This window comes from Mustela nivalis, assembly GCF_964662115.1.
Source record: "Mustela nivalis genome assembly, chromosome: 7".
Lineage (NCBI taxonomy): Eukaryota > Metazoa > Chordata > Mammalia > Carnivora > Mustelidae > Mustela > Mustela nivalis.
This window is the reverse complement of record NC_139026.1, coordinates 79,252,686-79,273,689: the sequence shown is the minus strand read 5'-3', so window position 1 is coordinate 79,273,689 and position 21,004 is coordinate 79,252,686. Positions and strand designations below refer to the sequence as shown.

The 21,004-nt window shown below is 34.3% G+C and overlaps 1 protein-coding gene across 10 annotated transcripts in view; it reads right to left on the bottom strand.

Moving 5' to 3' along the window:
- Positions 1 to 21,004, bottom strand: part of MUC19 (mucin 19, oligomeric) — a 345,513-nt gene that overhangs the window by 305,318 nt on the left and 19,191 nt on the right. For 4 of the 10 annotated variants that reach the window (XM_082740725.1, XM_082740730.1, XM_082740727.1 and 1 more), the window contains exons 1-18: positions 19,633 to 19,808; positions 19,157 to 19,309; positions 18,943 to 19,065; positions 17,758 to 17,874; positions 15,601 to 15,651; positions 14,236 to 14,295; positions 13,324 to 13,552; positions 12,288 to 12,402; positions 11,778 to 11,838; positions 11,459 to 11,556; positions 9,729 to 9,939; positions 8,879 to 9,001; positions 8,359 to 8,482; positions 6,546 to 6,681; positions 5,422 to 5,514; positions 4,502 to 4,592; positions 4,178 to 4,315; positions 3,059 to 3,208 (exon numbers count right to left, since the gene is read on the bottom strand). In XM_082740725.1, coding sequence (XP_082596851.1) covers positions 3,059 to 3,208; positions 4,178 to 4,315; positions 4,502 to 4,592; positions 5,422 to 5,514; positions 6,546 to 6,681; positions 8,359 to 8,482; positions 8,879 to 9,001; positions 9,729 to 9,939; positions 11,459 to 11,556; positions 11,778 to 11,838; positions 12,288 to 12,402; positions 13,324 to 13,552; positions 14,236 to 14,295; positions 15,601 to 15,651; positions 17,758 to 17,874; positions 18,943 to 19,065; positions 19,157 to 19,309; positions 19,633 to 19,696 — 2,137 coding nt within the window. In that variant the 5' untranslated portion in view covers positions 19,697 to 19,808. Of the gene's footprint in view, positions 1 to 3,058; positions 3,209 to 4,177; positions 4,316 to 4,501; positions 4,593 to 5,421; positions 5,515 to 6,545; positions 6,682 to 8,358; positions 8,483 to 8,878; positions 9,002 to 9,728; positions 9,940 to 11,458; positions 11,557 to 11,777; positions 11,839 to 12,287; positions 12,403 to 13,323; positions 13,553 to 14,235; positions 14,296 to 15,600; positions 15,652 to 17,757; positions 17,875 to 18,942; positions 19,066 to 19,156; positions 19,310 to 19,632; positions 19,810 to 21,004 lie in introns of those variants that run through there. The other 6 variants (XM_082740731.1, XM_082740732.1, XM_082740733.1 and 3 more) reach the window with 4 other exon arrangements.

The following is a 21,004-nucleotide window of genomic DNA, read 5'->3' as shown; positions in this document are numbered from 1 at the left end:
ATGATGGGGCTCCATCCCAGAACCCTGGGATCAAGATCTGAGCCGAAGGCAGACGCTTAATGACGGAGCCATCCAGGCGCCCCGCCCCAAATCTTTCCTTTTAAATTTTTATTATTTTTTAAAAGATTTTATTTATTTATTTATTTATTAAGAGAGACAGAGAGCCAGGTGGAGGGAGAGAGATCAGCAGACTCTGCACTGGTGGGCTCAATCTCATGACCCTAAGATCAAGAGTCTGATGCTGAACCAACTGCACCATCCAGGCACCCAATCTTTCTTTCTTTTTTCAGTGGAAGTATAGTGGACACACAGTTTACATTATTTTCAGGTGTACAACACAGGGATTGGACAACTGTACACATTCTGTTGTGCTCCCCACAAGTATAACCACCATCTGTCTCCATACTGTGCTGTTCTAATGCACTGACTATATTCCTCATGCTGTTCCTTTCATCCTCATGACTTACTCATCCCATTACTGGAATAAGAGGCAAAATCTTTATTAGCTGCAGACTTCTGTGTCAAGTCAGTTAACCTGTTTGCGAAAGGCAATTTCTACAAAAAATGGGACTAAGGGAACCAGATTATTTATATGGGTACTTTTTAATTTAAAATATATTTTTAAGTCTGAATTGTAGCGAGTTGGTAAATGAAATCATGGTGACACCAGCACCACCTTGCCTCTGTTGCTGCAGTAGTCTTGTCAGTTTTAGGGCCACCCATATCAATCATTCAAAAACACTAACTTTGTTTTTTAAGGACTGAACTTATATTTAGTTGGTTTGCAAGTAACTAGTTTTTCTTTATTAATTTGTTAAATGAACAGAAAATAAAATTCACAAAAATAACCCAAGTAGAAAATTCTTTGCTCAGTGAATTGTAAACACTTAAAGATGATGCCAGTGACTAGAACAAGGACTGCTAATTTGTTTTAACTATCAATTGATTGGCTTCTAAAGTAACTGTCAACAGGAAGCAAAAGGAAGCTGACTAAATCTATTAAAAGGACATTGAGGCCAATTATTTCTAAAATTTTGACAAACTTGTAACTAGGTATCACCATTTTTTTATGTAAACACTACTGACAGCTTTTTAAGGCATAGCTTAGGTTTCTGTATTTTATTTTATTAAATACAAAACATTGAAAATTGAAACTGTTAATTTATATAGCTCTCAAAAGTGTTGATATAGTCTCCTTAACATAAATTGGCTTGGTTTCTTATGAGATATACATGTGTTTTCACCTATTCTCATTCTAATTATTTTCATTGCAACACCTGCAAAACAAAATAACATGACAACTAAACCCAGAAATATGTATTACCGTGTTGATACTAAGGCTTCTGTCAACTCATTCTATAAATCAAAACAAGTTAAATGAAACTTTAAAAAGGAATTGCCTTGTAATTTTTAAATGTTAAAAGCTGATCAGACTTTTTTCAAATATGCAGATTAATTTAGAAAAAAAGTAATTAGGGATGCTTGGGTGGCACAGTGCACTAAGCGTCTGATTCTTGGTTTTGATTCTTGGTTTAGCTCAGGTTGTGATCTCAGGGTCATGGGATCAAGTCCCATGTCAGTGTGCAGTCTGGTTGGATTTCTCTTCCCTCCCTCTCCTCTCTCTCTCTCTCTCTCTCTCAAACAAATAAATCTTTACAAAAAAAATTAAAATAACTAATTAACATATAAACATACTTTAACTTACTTTCCAATACATCCCATTGTTTACAAAAGAAGTAAGATAAGACAAAGTTTTTATTAAAATCAACAATACTAAGGAAGAAATCAGAACAAGACTTCGATTCAAAATACGTAGATTATCAGCAACGGACCCATAAATACAGAGAACAAACTAGTGGTTGCCAGAGGTGAAAGGGATGAGGCAAGATGGGCAAAATGAGTGGTGAGGAGTGGCAGACACAGGTTTCAAGTTATGGTATGAATAAGTTATGATGATAAAAGCTCTAGCATAGGCAATATAATCCCAGTACTGTAAAAGCATTGTATGGTGACAGATGGTAGCTACCCTTGTAGTGAGCATGACTTAGTGTATAGACTTGCGGAATCACTATGTTGAACATGTTATATGTCAACGATACTTCCATAAAAATATATTAATTAAATAAATTTTAAAAAATACTTGCATTACAGATGGGATTGGGAGGGAGACAAACCATAAGTGACTCTTAATCTCACAAAACAAACTGAGGGTTGCTGGGGGGAGGGGGTTTGGGAGAAGGGGGTGGGATTATGGACATTGGGGAGGGTATGTGCTTTGGTGAGTGCTGTGAAGTGTGTAAACCTAGTGATTCACAGACCTGTACCCCTGGGGATAAAAATATATGTTTATAAAAAATAAAAATTTATTAAAAAAATAAATAAATAAATAAATAAATTTTAAATTAAAAAAAAAATACTTGCATTACAATTTCATCTTTAACCCTTACTAAGCACACTCCATCAGGACTCCACTATCAACATCTACATTAGTGGAGATGCTAACCTCATCCATGCTCTTCATGAGTGTTTGTGGGAAAAAACTGAACTAATATTTGTGGAAGTCTTTTGTAAGCTAAAACATGAGCTGATTCATACAAATGTAAAGGTTTCTTCGTAAGATCCATACTTGGGGTTTGGTATAATTAACACACATGATAGCAGAATTAGGAGACCTAGATCGAGTGACAGCTTTCTTGTTAAGTAGCTTGGCAGTTTGGCTGAGTCTCACGATTTCAACCAATCATCACTTCCATGCCTCCATTAAAGATCTGTAAAACTTCCTCTGACCTTACTCTTCGACTGAGAAAACTGAAGAGGAAAAGAATGGGTATAGAAAAAGACAACTGTGCTGATCCCCCTTTCCCAGTGAAAGATGGGTTTTCTAGTTGCACCTCAGCCAGCCAGACTGCTTCTCTGCTGTTCCTGGCAAAACTGGGAGAATACAACAAACACTAGCAAAAACCAGGATCATCTGACAGTCCCATATTATATCAGAGAAAGTACACAATTCCTAGCACCAAGTATTTAATTACAGAGTTTGATGTTCAATTACCAATACCTTTTTCTATACTGATGCAGGAAGTGGGTTTTCCTTTAGGACAGGGCATCATTTCCCAAGAATCAGCAAATGCCTGAGGTGTCTTCTCCAGTATATTCTGACTTGACATTAAATCATCCTCTACTTTGTTGTTGAAGGAACCACAGAGTCCTGTAGAGGGCACAGAACAAATTTTAACATTTCCTCACCTACTCAGCTTTTAGATTCATATTCTCACATCATATTCAGTTCTGCCCTCAAATCAAAACACGGAGAAGCTAACAGAGAGTGTATCTTTATAAGTCTTATGCATATAAGTAAAATTTCATGACACTCCAGACATTTTATTCAAATTCCAGGAGCACTGAAACACCATTTGCCACAAATATGGTGTTTTTCCTGCGTGTTGCTGTAACATAACCTCCTTTAACAAGGTGGTGGGAAGCATGCTTACAAGCAGGGCATTCATGACTGCACATTGGTCAATATTAGTGTGCAGACTTGAATCATGAGAAGAGCTACATGCTTTCTTATCTAGAGTCTTCTGACCCATGAATTACATTTTTACCTATGTATAAGTTCACCTTCTCGAGTAAAGACATGTGCAAAAGCTCAGACGGTTTGAAATTAGTTAAATATGAGCTTTCCCATTGTTTTGCTTGTTTTGTTTGCCATCCATGACAGTATGTTAAAGCTGATTTCTGTGACAGAAAACCTCCATGAAAGAGATGACCATGTCATCAATCAGCAAAAACAAATTGTAATGTAGCATGCATTGGAACTTGATATTCAAAAGATGTATATGTATAATATTTTCATCTTTTTCTTCTATAGGTAAAAGCTTTCATAACCTATCTTAGCAAAGTTATGTATAACAGATATTGTCAAACCTCACTTTAGGAAACTTTAATTTAAGAACCTTAAAATGTTTAAATTTGCAGAAAAGCATTTGGGAACAGATTTTGTAATAAATAAAGCTGTCTTTACTATCAGTTGAAACTGTTTTACTGAAATAGTGAAGGGAAGATTAAGTAAAAATTCATTATGATCTAATGTCATTAATGGAGAGACAATTCCAAATGAAAAGAAATAATGGTGACAGTAGAGCCTTGGAAATAAAAACATATCCAGAGGACTTACCTACAGTATCTGTGAAACTGTTAGGTGGCACTGAAACATACAACTGCATCGCAGGAGCAATTTGTATTTGCATTTTTACACCAAAGTTTGTTTCTACTTGAAGGTATGAGGAAGATGCTTTGAAGACATATACTTCCCCTATTAAAATAATTATTTACCTTAATAGTAATAATTGAAACATTGAACAGTTTCTGACTTATTAAATTTTAATAAGAAAATTTTTATGCTTCAATATATGTTAAAAAACCAAACATTTAATATCCCTAAAAACCAAACAAATAAATACATCTTACACTTATTTTAAAATGGTATTATTAAATTTACCTGAATCATCATAACTTTGATTTGTATATTCAATCCCATTGTTTGTGATTGTTCCATTCCTACTGAATACATACTTGTTACCTGAAATAGGCTAATATTTAAAACAATTGTTAGTTCATGTTAATTTATAATTTTAATTCATTTTAATACAATATACAAACCCAAGTTTTTGTGCCATAAAAATGTTTATTTGATTGGACTAGTTTTAAATATCTAAAATACAGAATATTTTTTGAAGCACTCCTCATATGTTGCTTCATTGTTTCTTATACCAATTCTTTGAGGAGGACTCTAAAGGAATCTTCATCCCCAATCTGTAGATGAAGAAACTGAGACCCAAGAAGGTGACTCACATTTCCAAAGGTCAAAAAGGCTTCTAAGTGCCAAAGGCCAGTCTTGGTGTCCTCCCTCCCCCTGTAGTTCTATTTCCATTTACAGTGTCCATTCCAAATACATGAAATTCTAAACAAATATAATTGCCTCCTTAAACTCTTCTTAAACAGAGTTTAATAATTTAGTAAGCACATAGGTTTATCTATAATTAGCACATCAGTTGTGTATATATGATAATTTTTATACACTTAAGGAGCCTCAGAACTACTCAGCTCTTCCAGCGATTTTACTAATTTTCTGTACAATCTTCTTGTGATTTCTTTTTTTTAATTAATTATTTTTATTAACATATAATGTATTATTTGCCCCAGGGGTACAGGTCTGTGAATCATGAGGCTTACACATACCTCACAGCACTCACCATAGCGCATACCCTCCCCAGTGTCCATCACCCAGCCACCCTCCCCATACTCTTTCTGTGATTTCAATTCACACAGTAAAGCCTCTCTTCAGCCACAAAATTTCTGAATTTGTGAAGTAATTATTCAATTTTGTTCTGGATAAACTTTAGGAAGCTGACTACTTACCGAATTTAAGAGGAGTGTAACACTATTTAAGCACGTTCCTGACTGGCCACTTGGACAAGGACGAAGTTCAACACTAACAGACCAGTCTTTATGCTGTTAAAAAATGCAATTCATTGATACATTTATCAAAATGTCCTTGATGGTACACTATTACTGTGTGATTCATTTAATGGCACTTTTTTTTTTAAACATGCACAATTCCTACATATAATCAGTCTGCTCTGAAAATAAAACGTGGTTCAGTCCATGATAAGTCTAGAATTGTCCAAAAGCTTTACAGAGGAAGGTCCAAGTATCTTGCATAAACTATATTAATATATTGTGATTAGTGGATTTTCATTGTCATCATTTTTTTTCTTTTATCTTTACTTTTTGTCTTCTCCTCCAAGGGAATGTGCTAGCTGAAGACAAAGTGACAAGATGGAACCCCCCTTTATTGAAATACAGGTTACTTAAAGTTTTAGTCCTGAAAAGAATTTAAAAGTAAGGATAGCCTCTATCATACTGGTGATATTGTATTATAAAAACTATAACTAGGGGAACCAGAGTGGCTCAGTGGGTTAAAGCCTCTGTCTTCAGCTCAGGTCATGATCCCGGGGTCCTGGGATCAAGCCCTGTTACCGGGCTCTCTGCTTAGCAGGGATTCTGCTTCCCTTCCTCTCTCTGTGCCTGCCTCTCTGCCTATTTGTGATCTCTGTCTGTCAAATAAATAAATAAAATCTTAAAAAAAAAACTATAAGTAAATGTAAAGGGATAATGATGAAAAAGGAAGGTGTTTCATGGAACAAAAAAGATCATCACAACTGAAGCATTAGTGAACACAAGCAAAGAAAAGTAGAAAAAGGAACTATTTTTCCAGTATGTTTATAAAGTTACTAATGGTGAAGGAAATGTTGGGGGTTTTTTGTTTGTTTCACAAGGAACTTCTAAGGAGTACAGGGAGTACCAATTGTCAATGTCAGTATGTGACAGAAAACAGACATTGAAATATGTAACCAATCACTGAGGGGCTGCTTGCTATTTATTCTTTTAAACAGTAACTTAAAGTGAAGACTGTTTTAAATTGGTTGAATGGCTCAGTGTGTGTGCATCAATTTTCTCAAGGATTCCAGGCTATTACATACGTGGATGGCCAAGAAGTGACAGTTTCCAGGATGGTAGTATTTAATACCATCAAAGGTGGTGACTGAATTTCCTTCCACCTTACATCTTCCAGGACATAATGCTTCCGTACAAGACCACTTAGCATTCTGGCATGTGCTGTTAAAATGCAATAGTTATGTTAAGGTCATCAATTGTGTTTTCTCCATGAGGAAAATAAATACCCCAATGTTAAAAATCAAAATTTAAATTAAGATATTTACTTAAGGTTTATTAGACCATCTTTTAAAAGAAATTATTTAAAGTAATCTTTACACCCAAAATGGGGCTCAAACTCACAGCCCCAAGATTAAGAGTCACATGTCTATTGACTGAGCCATCCAGGAGCCCCTATTAGACCAGCCTCATTCTCCAATCAACATCTCAACTCTGATCAAGTGCCACATTGATGATGGCATTCTGGCATTTTAAAGGACTTGAATTCCATGGACTAAAATAATAGCTTCTGCCTGCATTAAATATATAAAAACTTCTAAACTGGATTTCAGAGGTTTGTTTAAATGGAATACATTCCACTATTAGTACTAAAACACTATTAGTACTAAAAACTAGACCCTCACTGTTCAATACAGTATAGAAACATATAGCTATTGATTACTTGAAATGTGACAGTTCTAGATTGAGCTCTGCTATAAAGATAGAATACAGACTTTTAAGACTTAATTTGAGAAACAGATTGTAAAAATCTCTCATTAATTTGAGAAACAGATTATAAAATCATTAACTTTTTATACTAATTTCATTTCTAGATGCTAATTCTGCACTTTGGATGTATAAAATACATAATTATAATTAGATTCCACCACTACCTTTTTGCTTTTTAAAAACAAATCAACTAAAAAATGTTAAATTATACATCTGGGTCATATTTGTAGCTAATATGATATTTCTCTAGGATTGCACTGTCCTAAATATTCAATAAATCATAGCTATTGTTATCATAATTATTACTAATATATTACTGCCACACTAACAGGAACATTTCTCATTTATAAGGAACATACTATAATATAAATAATAGATTAGTTTTCATTGAGTCAAAGTATTTCCCTACAAAGGCATAGTACATTTTTAGAAAAGTCCTTTGGAGTTCCGCAGAAATTTAGAGTTTCAGAGAAATGTCATAATGAAGAATGGGGAACTCTCTCTGATCAGCATATTGTTCCTGAATTCAAATAATATACACTAATTTTTGGCACATTGAAATACACTATTATTAAATATATCTATAAACATCATATATAAACATGAATATATATGTACAAATATATACAAAGATATAAATAAAGATCAAATATATTTTCACAGGTATAGTCACATATAAAAATTATCTGAAAAGTAGTGGGATGTTTCTGATTATACATTTTACTAAATATTTTTGGTAATTAGCATAATTATTGTTTCATTGTTGTAACCATACTCTTTGATTCTTTGCTCTATATTTGCAACCGCCAATTGGTTTATTCTTTGAAACACTATTTCAGTTAGTGAAAAACATTACTTTTTAAAGATACAGTGAAAGCTCACACATTTTTTAATCTTATTTTTCCATTTAATTTTATTATTTTTAGTGTCCCAAGATTCATTATTATATTTTATTTAAAAACCACACTAAACTTTCCCTTAAAAATGAAAAACAAACTATCAACATGGAAAATACCGTATTTATTTCCAAAAAGTTTATTTTAAGGGTGGACCTAGAATTATTTCAAATTAGATTAAAATATTAGTATTATTTCACTATTAACAAAAGGTGGACAAAAAGCATGCACATACCACTGAGAACCACAAGGACCTCTTCGGACCTCCCCTGACTTATAGATCTTTCCATGTAAGCTACAGGGACATTCAGTCTTTAATATACATCCCCCTTTTTCTCCAATATCATCCAATAGATAACCTAGGAAAAATACATTGTACAAGAATTATATAAACATCAGCAAATTCTCAAGCAGTGAACGGTGAAATCACTCTTGAGCTAGTTCTTTCAAGTGTAAACATGCACTTAAAATGGTAAGTTCCATTTAGCAATTAACCGTAGTTTGAAATTTTTGGAGCCATGGAACATTCCTAAGGAGCCCAGTAGAGGACTAGGGGATCATTTGTGGAGTACCGTGGCCCTATAGAAATAGACATACAGATTAACTTTGTAAGTCTCTCTACTTCTCTTCTGCAGTTTGCTAGGATGGATTATGAATAGGTGATTTCATTAAATATCTGGTTAGAAATAAGACCCACCATTCTTGAGTCACTTTTTCAGTCGTTTTAGTATAAAAAGTCTCACAGGGTATGTTACCTTCTGGGCAGAAGCAGCCATTCACACATTCACTATCTTGAAAAGGAGCCACATTAGAACAAGTTGCAGGATTTGAGGGACCGCATTCTTTGTAGATATGTTTTTCTGGGCATCTAGGTTTTCCTGGAGAAATATAGAAATATGTATACATGGGAATGAGAGGGAATTTAATGTGATAAATACATAATATTCTAATGGGGATCTTTCAAATGGGATTCTTTGAGTCTAATTTTCTAGACATGAGTCAGTCTTTACAATTATTCAGTACAATTAAATTGTGTGCCAATTTCTCATGCATTATTTTGTGCTACAATATTTAATGTGTAGAAAAAATTAAAAAATGAAGATGGAAATTAGGAAGAAATGTATATTATATATGTAAATAACATCTCATCTTACTTTGAAACTGATCTACTTGTTTTTTAACTTAAAAGGATTGAGCTAAGCATGAGTTGAAAGTACTTTTATATTTGTGTGAAATTCACATCTATGTTTTACTAATTTTTTGAAAGAAAATCACAGTACTAATCAACATACTTTTGATAACTTTTCCAGTTACTTTTTTTCAGTTTTTGCAGAATTTCTCATTTTTCCCAGTTACTTTTACAAATTATAGACTAGAAAGTTCCTAATTGAGATCTTATCACAAGGGACTGTCATTTATGGCAAGTCACTTCACCAAAACAGTCCCATTTCCTTGTAAGTACCTGGGAGAGATGAGACTCCATCATATCTAAGATCCCTTTTAGGGCTTACAATCATTCAAGAACATTACTTTGAAATATAGCTCAACTTTAAAGTGCTATAGAAACTTTCTGGCTTGGAATCTGCAATAAAATTTAAAACCTACCACAAGTCACATCAGAATCATCTCGCCAGGATTCATAGATGCCGGGACCATCTGAGGCACAGAGGCGGGACAACTCTGAGTAAGTGTCACATGTAGAATTTTTGCCTGGATTTTGGCAGTAGTCATTAACGCAAATCATTCTGTAGTCATCGGAAAAAGCGGCGACCTTTCTACATTTCTCAAAGTAAGTTCCAATAATTTTGTCACAGTACTACAAAATAAAGTGTGAAGTTTTATTAAAACATAAGAAAAAAATGACAATCAATAAACATTTAGGAAGAGATAAAATTCAGAAGTATTTGGTTTTGCATGATAATCTGTAGCTTGGCAGGGAAAGTTGCTGAATGCTGTTCAAAATGGAGAGTTTTGAAGTAGAGTTAGCACAGTGACTCCTAAAAGAATCCTTCACCTCTGGCATTTTGGATTGCTATATAACAACTTCAAAAATGGTTGTACCTATACTCATCCAAAATTTCTCCATTGTGACATGAAATTTACAACTAGAGAAAATAAAAGGGGTGAGAAAAAAGAGCTATTGTCAGTGCCAGAGAGTGGGATGATAAATGACTGATACCATAAAAAACAGAAGGGAAACTGGTGCTTGATCTATTAGTCTTATCATATTTGGTGAGCAAACAGGCAGTGAAATAGAGTCACTGTGGGCTTTCTGGGTGGGGGTTGTTGGGGGCCATGGGAGTTAGCTCTGGAAACAATGTATTTGTTTCATGTTGGTAAGGAAGTAAGGAGGTAAATACACACATTATGGAAAATACAAATTTCAAATTTCAACATATTTTAACTACCACATAACTGTACATATGTTTGTGCAGAGAAATATAAAACCACTGTCAAGCAAATGAACAATCTGGACCAATTAACTCTCTGAACAATTTGGACCAATTAACTCCTAAGATGCTGATAACATTTTCTAAGTAAGGTATAAGATTAAGCGAAATAAAATCTTCAAAGATTGCTTTTTTGTCTGTTATTTTTGTGTATGCTTATCACTAGATTATAGGTTCCTTTAGGACAAAAATAAAATCTTGTATCCTCTTGGTTTAACATAGTGTCTTGCACATAGTAGGTCCTTACTAAATATGCATTAGCTTTAACATAAATTTATATAGTCACTGAGTTAATATTTTTGAGCAACCTGCTATACAACTTTCTCATATGCTATACAACTTCTGGTTCTATACAAATTTTAGGATTGTTTGTTCCAGCACTTTGAAAAATGCCAGGGGAATTTTGATTGGGATGGCACTGAAAGTATAGATTGCTCTGGGAAGCACAGACATTTTGACAATGTTTATTCTTCTGATCCATGAGCATAGAAAGTTTTTCCATCTTTTGTGTCTTCTTTAATTTCCTTCGTGAGTGTTCTCTGGGTATTACACGCAAACAATGAATCATGGAACATTACATCGAAAACAAATGATGTGGGGGTGCCTGGGTGGCTCAGTCATTAAGCGTCTGCTTTCAGCTAGAGTCATGATCTCAGGGTCCTAGGATCAAGCCCCACATCGGGCTCTCTGCTCAGTAGGGAGCCTGCTTCCCTCTCTCTCTGCCTGCCTCTCTGCCTCCTTGTGATCTCTGTCAAATAAATAAATAAAATCTCAAAAAAAATAATGAGGTACTGTATGGTAACCAACATAACATAAGGAAACAAACAAACAAACCAAGGATAACAGTGCTGAAATTTGCTACTAGGTGAAATATAAATCTCTCACCTCTACACCATCTTCACAAATCTCATAGCTTTTACTAAAAGCTTTGGGACAATCTCCAGGAATTTTACTACTGGCAATGTGCTCATTGATGCTGTCTCCTTAAAAAGAAAACAGTGCTTAGTACAAGATATTCACTATGCAAATACATGTTATTTTCAAGCTAAATATAACTAAATTGACTACATAATTTTTTACTTTAACAATTTCTTATTCTTTAGACAAATGCAAATTATTTTTAGGTTTATTAAAATATGAGCAATCATTTTATAATCTTCTTTCAGGAAGCAATTTTCTTAGACACAATGCACTGAAATCTCACCTGGAGTGCTGTTGAAGTTACCACAAAGACCACAAGTTGGATATTGCTTGTGAAGAGTAAGCTTTAAAAAAAAATAACATGTACATGTTTATAAAATATTAAAAATACCTCAAGACAAAGTTTGCCCAAACCAAATGATGGTGTCTCTTCATATTCAATTCTACCTAAGCTGGGTACATAGGCATGTACTAGCAAGCCTCTTTTAGAGGACCTGGATCTAGAAGTTGGAAAGATCCTGACTCTACCTCTTACTAACTGTGTGTCCTTGGATGGATTATTTAGCTTGTATTAGCCTGAATTTCCTGAGTTCCATCACCTACAAAACAAGATTAATGATAGGATGTATTTCAAGGTATTTTAAATTATAAATAAGATAATGCTTAGTACAATGCATAATGTGGGGATTTTTCAATAAACCTTAATTCTTATTTTCCTTACAATGTAATGTTTTATAACTGAAAACAAAGAAGAAAAAGCACAGGAATGTAAGAAAATCAGACCCAGACTTACTGAGAGTTTATTTTTGCCCCACATCAAAGACAGGATTCCTCTACGACTTTTCAGGACATAATGTTCTCCATATTTTTTAATATGTATCAGTTTATTGTCATATGGTATCTGCACTCTGAAAAGTATAAAATACAAGTACATATAATGGTAAAAATAGTATTATAACTTTTTAAATAATTTATGTTCTATATTTAGTGTCATAAATATAATACTGGCTAATAAATATTAAAGCTTAAGGCCCCTGGGTGGTTCAGTTGTTAAATATCTGCCTTCAGCTTGGGTTGTGATCCCACGGTTCTGGGATTGAGCCCTGCATCGGGCTCCCTGATCTGTGGAAAGTCTACTTCTTTCTCTCCCACTCCCCCTGCTTGTGTTCCCTCTCTCATTGTTTCTCTCTCTCTATCTCTGATAGATGAATAAAATCTTTAAAAAATATATTAAAACACAATGGTTTTGTTTTTCCAATATTTGAAAGACTTTTAAAGAACAATGACTAAATCCTTGGGGCTTTGTAGAAATAAAAAAGAAGAAATCCGTTCTGTATAAGAAATAAATGATCAAATAATTTGAAATGTTCACAAGTAGAATATCATGCCTCAACTTTTTATCCTGGAAAATATTCAAATATGGCATCTCTTCCAAATATGAATTGCTACTTCTAAAAACAATGGCCTAAGTTTCAGTCTAATGAAAATCCCATATTTATATTTAATGATAGACATACGAATGAAAACTAAGATATTCTATTAGCAGATTGGTCGAATATGCACATTGCCCCAAATCTAGATACTCAAAATAGTCAAACAACAGAGCTACTCTTCTTATCTCCACCTTGTTATAGGAATAAATATAGTATTTTACAATCCTACATTAAACAAAATCTATCAGACTCCTGTCCAAGAGATTATTATAAAATCCAATATGAGAACCAAAATAGGAAACGAGTACCATCTTTTCACTATTCGACCTTTTTTCTTTTTGCTCTGGTTACTCCAAGTGCTTCTATAACATTTATCCATAACACTGTGGCATTTACCTTTCTTCATTAACTAGAATGCGATCACCAGAAACCGAGACCTCATTATTATCGATTTCAACTGCTATTTTTTCAAAGCCACCATTACTCTTTCGTTTGATCTCAATATTGAAATCTCCTCCAGATTCAACGCAGTGATGGCAGAAAGTGTATGAGCAGGAAGACTCAAAGGAAAAGATGCGGCCATTGAAAGCTTTATATATTCCTTTGCCCCAAGTAGTAGCTTCACCTGAAAAATATTCCGAGTAGAATATTCATAATTATTTGGAACTATTAATGTAGCTTCTAGTTCTGATTTTTTAAGTGTTTATGTACCAAGAGAAAACATCACAGAAAGGTTTGTTCTCACAGCCTCCACATTAAATCAGTATTTTTCTTTCTCACACATAGCAAAAACACACTAACAGTAGTACTTGAATCCTTGGGAATACATAATGGTGCCTATTCTGGCTCAAATAAAACATGAATAAAAACACCTTGTTTCCAATGGAAAAGGGAAATTGTCTCTACTGGCAAAGGTATATACAGAGGGAGTTGTGATCTGTTTGCCTACTTCTTTTTCTTCTTGTAGAGATAGTCTTTCTAATGTTGCACAAGAGAATTACCATTTATAGCAAAAAAGTATAAAGAATATTATTTCTCTATGTACATGCATCTGCACATGTACACATATGTGTATTCCTGTGTCTGTGTCATGTGTATATGTGTGTGCAGGCGTGTGTATGTGTACCTTTGAGGAAAAATAGTACAAATCTGGTGTCATTCAGAAGTGCAATGATCAAACAGATAGATGATGGGAAAATGTTTAAAACTAGTTCCAAATTTTGGCTAATTTGTAATTCCATTAGATACTGGCTGGCTTGGACATAAAATATATATATATATTTGGAAATCCCAGTCATTTTTACTTACCAATAACTGGGCTCACTTCTGAGTACTTCGGAATGGCTTCTGGAATATTGGATCCTTTTTCTATTTAACACAATGCATGGATTACTTAGATTGATTGATTGATTGATTGATTGATTGATTTGACAGACAAAGATCACAAGTAGGCAGAGAGGCAGGCACAGAGAGAGAGGGGGGATGCAGGCTCCTTGCTGAGCAGAGAGCCTGATGCAGGGCTTGATCCCAGACCCTGAGATCATGACCTGAGCCAAAGTTTGGGGCTTAATCCACTCAGCCACCCAGGCACCCTTTAAATTTCAAGACACATATTAATTTTTTTTTCTTTTTTCTTTTTCTGACATATATTGATTTTAAATATATAGTACATTTGAACTTATACATGGGAACTTGGAAGCTGATTCTGAAGGTCATCAATAGGTTTCTTTATCCTGAATATATAATTTGATTTTGTGAGAGCTGTAATTTACCAAGTTCATTTACATGATTATCTCTTAAATCCATATTTTTTCTTGAACAACTAGTCATTTTATTTTCAAAAATCATTGTGAGCTTACTCATTTTGGGTTACGTACAATTACTAACATATGCGGCATCCCCCATAGACCTATATTTTGAACTTCAAAAGGAGAAATTTGCTAGCATACTTTTATTGGGAGCCATTAGCTAAACAGGTCCAAGGTAGATTTTTATTAAATCAGTCTACAATATGATGCTAATAAGTCAATTATCTATATTAAAGAGAACTCAATTCTCCTGGTCAAAGAGGAAAATTCATATCACTTGATACTTTTCTGTGATTGTTTATTTACAAAGCATTGAGCATTTTATGTGACTAAGTAAACTTACATGAAATCTTAGAGCAAGGCCTAAAATCAAGCAGAATAAAATAGCAGCAACAACAAAAATCAATATTTTAATGGAATTTAAACATTTTTTTTTACAATGCCATTTATTTTATATTTTGGGACTTGTCTTTGCTAAAGGCTGTCTTTTCCCAGGTCAAGTGGAAGTAGATTGAATTCTTAGTTTATTTACAAAATCATTTTAAAATAATGTATCTAAAATGATAAAGAAGAAGTTGCATTATGCTTTATTTAGATTCCCTTAAAGTATAATTTAATATATTGTATTAATGGAGTTGTTTAAAATATACAGTTGGTTATCTAAATCATATTACTCAAAGAGAAGCATTTAGAAGCTCAGTTCAACATGGAAAAGACACAACAATATCACATGCTAGTAAATCAATAATCCACAAAACATTTAAACTTCAAAATTATACATAGAGATATACGTACACACAGATACACACATATGCATCATATATAGAGAGAGATTTTAAATACTGAAAGCCACAAAGCAAATTACCTGGAGTACTGAATGGTCCAGAGGTACTGCTGTCAGAGGAGCTTGTAACACCTATTTTAATACAAAATAGTTAAGCTGTTTCATAAATGTATACATTTCATCAGAAAGGATGAATACCCAACTTCTGTAGCAACATGGAAGGGACTGGAAGAGATTATGCTGAGTGAAGTAAGTCAAGCAGAGAGAGTCAATTATCATATGGTTTCATTTATTTGTGGAGCATAACAAATAGCATGGAGGACAAGGGGAGTTAGAGAGGAGAAGGGAGTTGGGGGAAATTGGAAGGGGAGGTGAACCATGAAAGACTATGGACTCTGAAACAATCTGAGGGTTTTGAAGGGGCGGGGGGAGGGTGGGAGGTTGGGGGAACCAGGTGGTGGGTATTAGAGAGGGCACGGACTGCATGGAGCACTGGGTGTGGTACAAAAACAATGAATACTGTTATGCTGAAAATAAATTTTAAAAATTTTTAATAAAATAAAATAAAAAAAGAAAAGTTTTTAAAATCTGATGGATAAACCATGGATCCAAGTTCAACAATGCTAATGCTAGCAGACTTAGAACAATGTAAAGCTGCATAAGAAAAATATATATTATCAACTCAACAACCTGTGGGAGAAATAAAATTAAATGCCTCATCACCAAATGAACTGACATCAAATTAATTTATTCCAGATCAATTGCCTTAAAATGTATTCAGGAAAAGAAAAAGAGAAAGGTTTGCATTAACAGGACCCAGCATCTCCTATCTCAGTTTCCACCACACTTACTCCCACTTTGAATTGCTTTACATTTGGGATATCTAGGTGCCATTTCTAGATGTCAATGGAACTAAGGAGTCTACAGTCACAAAAACTGGAAATATGAAAACCACTCATCTAGTTGAGCTGAAATGTTCCTTTGAATAAGTCTAAGATCAAGAGATAATAATCTCAACAGATCAAGAGCTTGCAATTTCAAAGCCACTAGGTTCACTGCCATTAGATATACTAACAGAAAGAACACTAATTAATAAATGTCTGTCTCATTCAAAAAATTAAAGCAGTCAAAAGCTGCCATCCCAATAGCAGAAAAATTTCAAATTGGTAACCATTCCAAAACAGAAAGATGAGAGGCAGTTACTGCCTACATTTCTCAGGAACACATCCTAAATTTGAATACCTGAGCTAATGATAGCAGATCTGGGGCTTCAATATTCAGTGTCTAATAAACCATTTGTACCAACTGGGTTTAAACAAAATTGGTGGCATGAATAATGAGTGATTTCAAATTTCTCATTTCCATTGCAGTGTTGACCTCAAAACTGATGTCCAAAGTTTAAGAACAACCTAAAATAGAATTATTATTTCTACGTGACCAAGCCTTTTTTGAACAGATTCACTAATAGTCAATCCAGACAGAAGCCAACATTACTACACTACCATGTATCTCCTGCTGATTAGACTTTGCCTTTTAAAAATGTATCAATCCTAAAGTTGAGTTCTAACTGTGAATCCTGAACATTCTTCAGATTACCCATATCACGAGAAGTGAACCTACTACCCACAGTTCTGTGGTCATCCAGTCTAGTGGCTCCCAAGACTTTCTAATACTGCTAGCAGCACCAAAATAGTTCCCATGTCATAATAAGTATTATTTAACAATGCATACCACAAATTCCTAGACTATTCAATCTAATGTTTCCATTAAGTAGAAATATTAAAATTTATGAGATTTTCAAAAGGGATGGAACTCATTTACTCTTATCAGAAATAAACCTGCAAAAAAATTTTAAACTACCAAGACCAGATCCAGAATACAAAGCTCAAACCCAACAAATTATTGGCTACTCTAACCACCTCTTCAGCTTCTGCAACTCCAAATCAGTTTTGTATAAAGGCAACAAAAATAACTCCACATCAGTATAATCACAGCCACAAAATTCATTCTACATTCTATGCCAAGCAATATTAAATGACTTTTCCCTAATCACATCTACATACAGTTTATCATTTAACAATTTTGGCTTGCTTTTCGTATCATTACAAATGTTTGTGATTTTCACTGCTATTTTATAATGTATTTCAGAATCCTGACTTTCTAATCATCAAATATAAATCTCAATTCTCAAGCCGTGAAAACCAGACTCAGTAATATCCTTTCCAGTATCACAGATACCTGAACCACCACGGCCAGTTTCACCAAATTCATTTGGTCCAGAAGCAACACCACCAAGTCCAGCTGTACCCTTCCTTCCTTCACCACTTCCAGAACCAGAAGACCAAGTGTTTTCTCCTAATGGAAAATCAAGATGTAATTAAAAGAAATAAAGAAGGAAGAAATTAAATTGGATTTCTTGGGAATAGAGTCCAGGTTAAGCTGCCTGAGCTGCTGACGTCAGATCCAAGACTAAGTATCTAGTCCCCACAAATCCATTGCCTCTTTCCATTCCCACCAATTCGATTAATTTAAAATCCCTGCTGATCAGATGACCCCATATTAGATCCTGAATCTTCAGAGATACCAACCAGAATAACCATACCCATTTCTTACACTTGAGTCACCTGCTGAATACAAAATGATCGTCATGAGAATTATTTTTCATGCATACTATGATTCAGAATTTTTCTAGGCACAGAAATTAACCACCAATACCTAGAACACTGGAGCTAGAGCCTCCAGGACCACCTACTCTATTTCCATCAAAGTCTTTACCACTATGGCTACTGGACTTGAACCAGAATCTCAAAAACCAAACTGAGTTTCACCCTTCCTTTCTTCATTTTCATAATTAGAAAACAAACTCCTTCCCTCTAATGGAAAATTTAAATGTTATTTTTAAAAATGATAAAAAACATTTAAACCCATTTCAATTTCAGCAAGAGTCTAGGTTAGTAGAATGCCTGAGTTATAGGATTGGACCTGAGATTCATGGATCCACGGACAATATACATGCTGCTGCTCATTCCATCAATCCCCTACCTCCAACTTTCTTTAACCAAGTACCAAATCCTGAATTTTGAAAAATTTTTAAAGATTTTACTTATTTATTTGAGAGAGAGTGGAAGAGGGTAGGAGAGGCAGACTCCCCACTGAGCAGAGAGCCTGACATGGGACTCAATCCCAGGACCCTGAGATCATGACCTGAGCTAAACACAGACACTTAACCAACTGAATCACCCAGGCACCCCCTGAATTTTCAAAATTACCACCAGCATGCCACCACCACCTCTTCCACTGGTACTTCTACCAGAATATTAAAAGTATGTCAATAGGAAACATTTGATATATTTTATAATTGAGAAATTTAAGCAAAAAATTAACTAGCAACATCCATACCACTAAAAGTAGATTATCTAGTACCTTTTATTACATTTTTACTAAGGCCAGTGTCATCAAATCGATTTGAACCAGAATCTCCAAAATCAAATTTAGCTTCACGTTTCCTTTCTCCATGTCTCAAATCAAACGATGAGGACTTTTCCACTAACAGAGAAATAAAAATGTTAGCATGACAACAGATGAAAGCCTGAAATCAATTTAGATTTCACCTAAGCAGAGTCCAAAATTAGACTACCTGAGCCACTGGCATCAGATTCCCTGCTGCTCTTATCACTCTGATAAGATCCACTGCTTTCAAATTCCTTTTGACCAAATTTCTCAAAACCATAACTCAAATTTTCTGATATCCCATCAACATAATTATCCCCAATTCTTGAACTGGTATTGCCTGCAGAATGTAAAATGATTGTCATCAGAACATATTCCAATAAATTTTATGATTCAAATACTTTTTAGGCACAGATATTAAACATCAAGACCTAAACCACTGGAACTAAATTCACTAGAACATTTAATACCATTATCACCACTGTCACCCCAGTGATATGAACTAGAATCTTCAAAATCAAATTCAGTTCCAAACACCTTTCCTTCAAGTCCAAAATCAAAAGACCTAGGCCTTCCCACTAACAGAAAATTCAAAATATTATCAAATAAAATACTAAATATTCAAAACTCAATAGGATTTCTTAGGAACACTGAGTGGAATACCTGAGCTACCAGCATCAGATCCAAAGTCTTTGAATCCAGCCCCAGCAGATCCACTGCCTCTCATTCTAGTCCCTCCAATTTCATTGATTCCAAAGCCCTGTTGACCAGAAACCCCTACATTGATTTCTGATTTTCCAGAGCTGTCACCAGCAAATGTATTCCAATTTCTCAAACTGGTATCACCTGCAGAACATAAAATGATGTCACAGTGCATACTGAAAACATTTCATGATTCAGAAATATTTATACATAAGAAATGAGATATCAATACCTAGATCATTGGGAATGGGTCCTCCAGAACTATTCACTAGCTTTCCTTCAATTTTTATTTTGCCATTAATGTCACTGTCACCAAATGAACTTGAACCAGAAGCTCCAAAACCAAATGCAGCATTGCCCTTCTGTTTTCCAAGTTCCCAACCCAAAGACCCAGTTCCAACTGACAGAAAAATTAAAATAATATTAAAAATTAATCTTAATTAGTAAGTTTATTATTAAATATTTTAAAATCTATTTTAACCAATTAGTTACTTTAATTAATTTCAAATTTTCTGGAATGAGTCTTAATTGGAATACCTGGGCTATGGACATCAAATCCAAAATCGATTGATTCACCCCCGGCAGATCCTCTGCTGCTTATTTCACTCCGGTCAGCTCTACCAATACCCAATCCCTTCTGATCAGATGCCCCCAAACCAAATCCCAAATTTCCAGAGATACTGCTACTAAATCCAGCCCTACTTTTTGGGTTGGTATTATCTGGTAAAATTAAAAAAGAAAAGACAAAAGATTGTTACCAGGTAATAATTAAATACAACTTATGACTCTAACCTTCATGCACAAAATCTAAATAGCAATAATTAGACCACTGGAACTTGACTTTCCAATGTTCTCTATTTCATTCTCACCAAAGTCTTTTTGTTCAAGACTACTGATACCCATTCCACATGAACCAGAATTACCAAGACCAAATTCAAATTCATCCCTCTTTCTACCACCAAATCCAAAATCAAAAGGCAAATGTAAAATTCAACTGTTTTCAAAAGCAAAAAACAAAACAAACAAACAAACAAAAACCCAAAGGATGTAAATGATTAATTATTTGTATTGTTTCATTACAGAGTCTAGATCAGAATTCCTGAGCCACTGATATGACAGCCAAAGCCCAATGGATTTACCAACAAACTCCTTTCTGTTCTTCCTCTTTCCACCAATATCTACACCTTTTAAGATAAATTGCTCTGACACAAAAATGCAAAGATTTACATATTTTATTGACCCTAACCTCTTCACTGACTTTAATTTCTAAATATAGAATGCTATTTACCCATACTTTTGTAAATTTGTGGGGTTTTTTTCCGACATTCTTCTT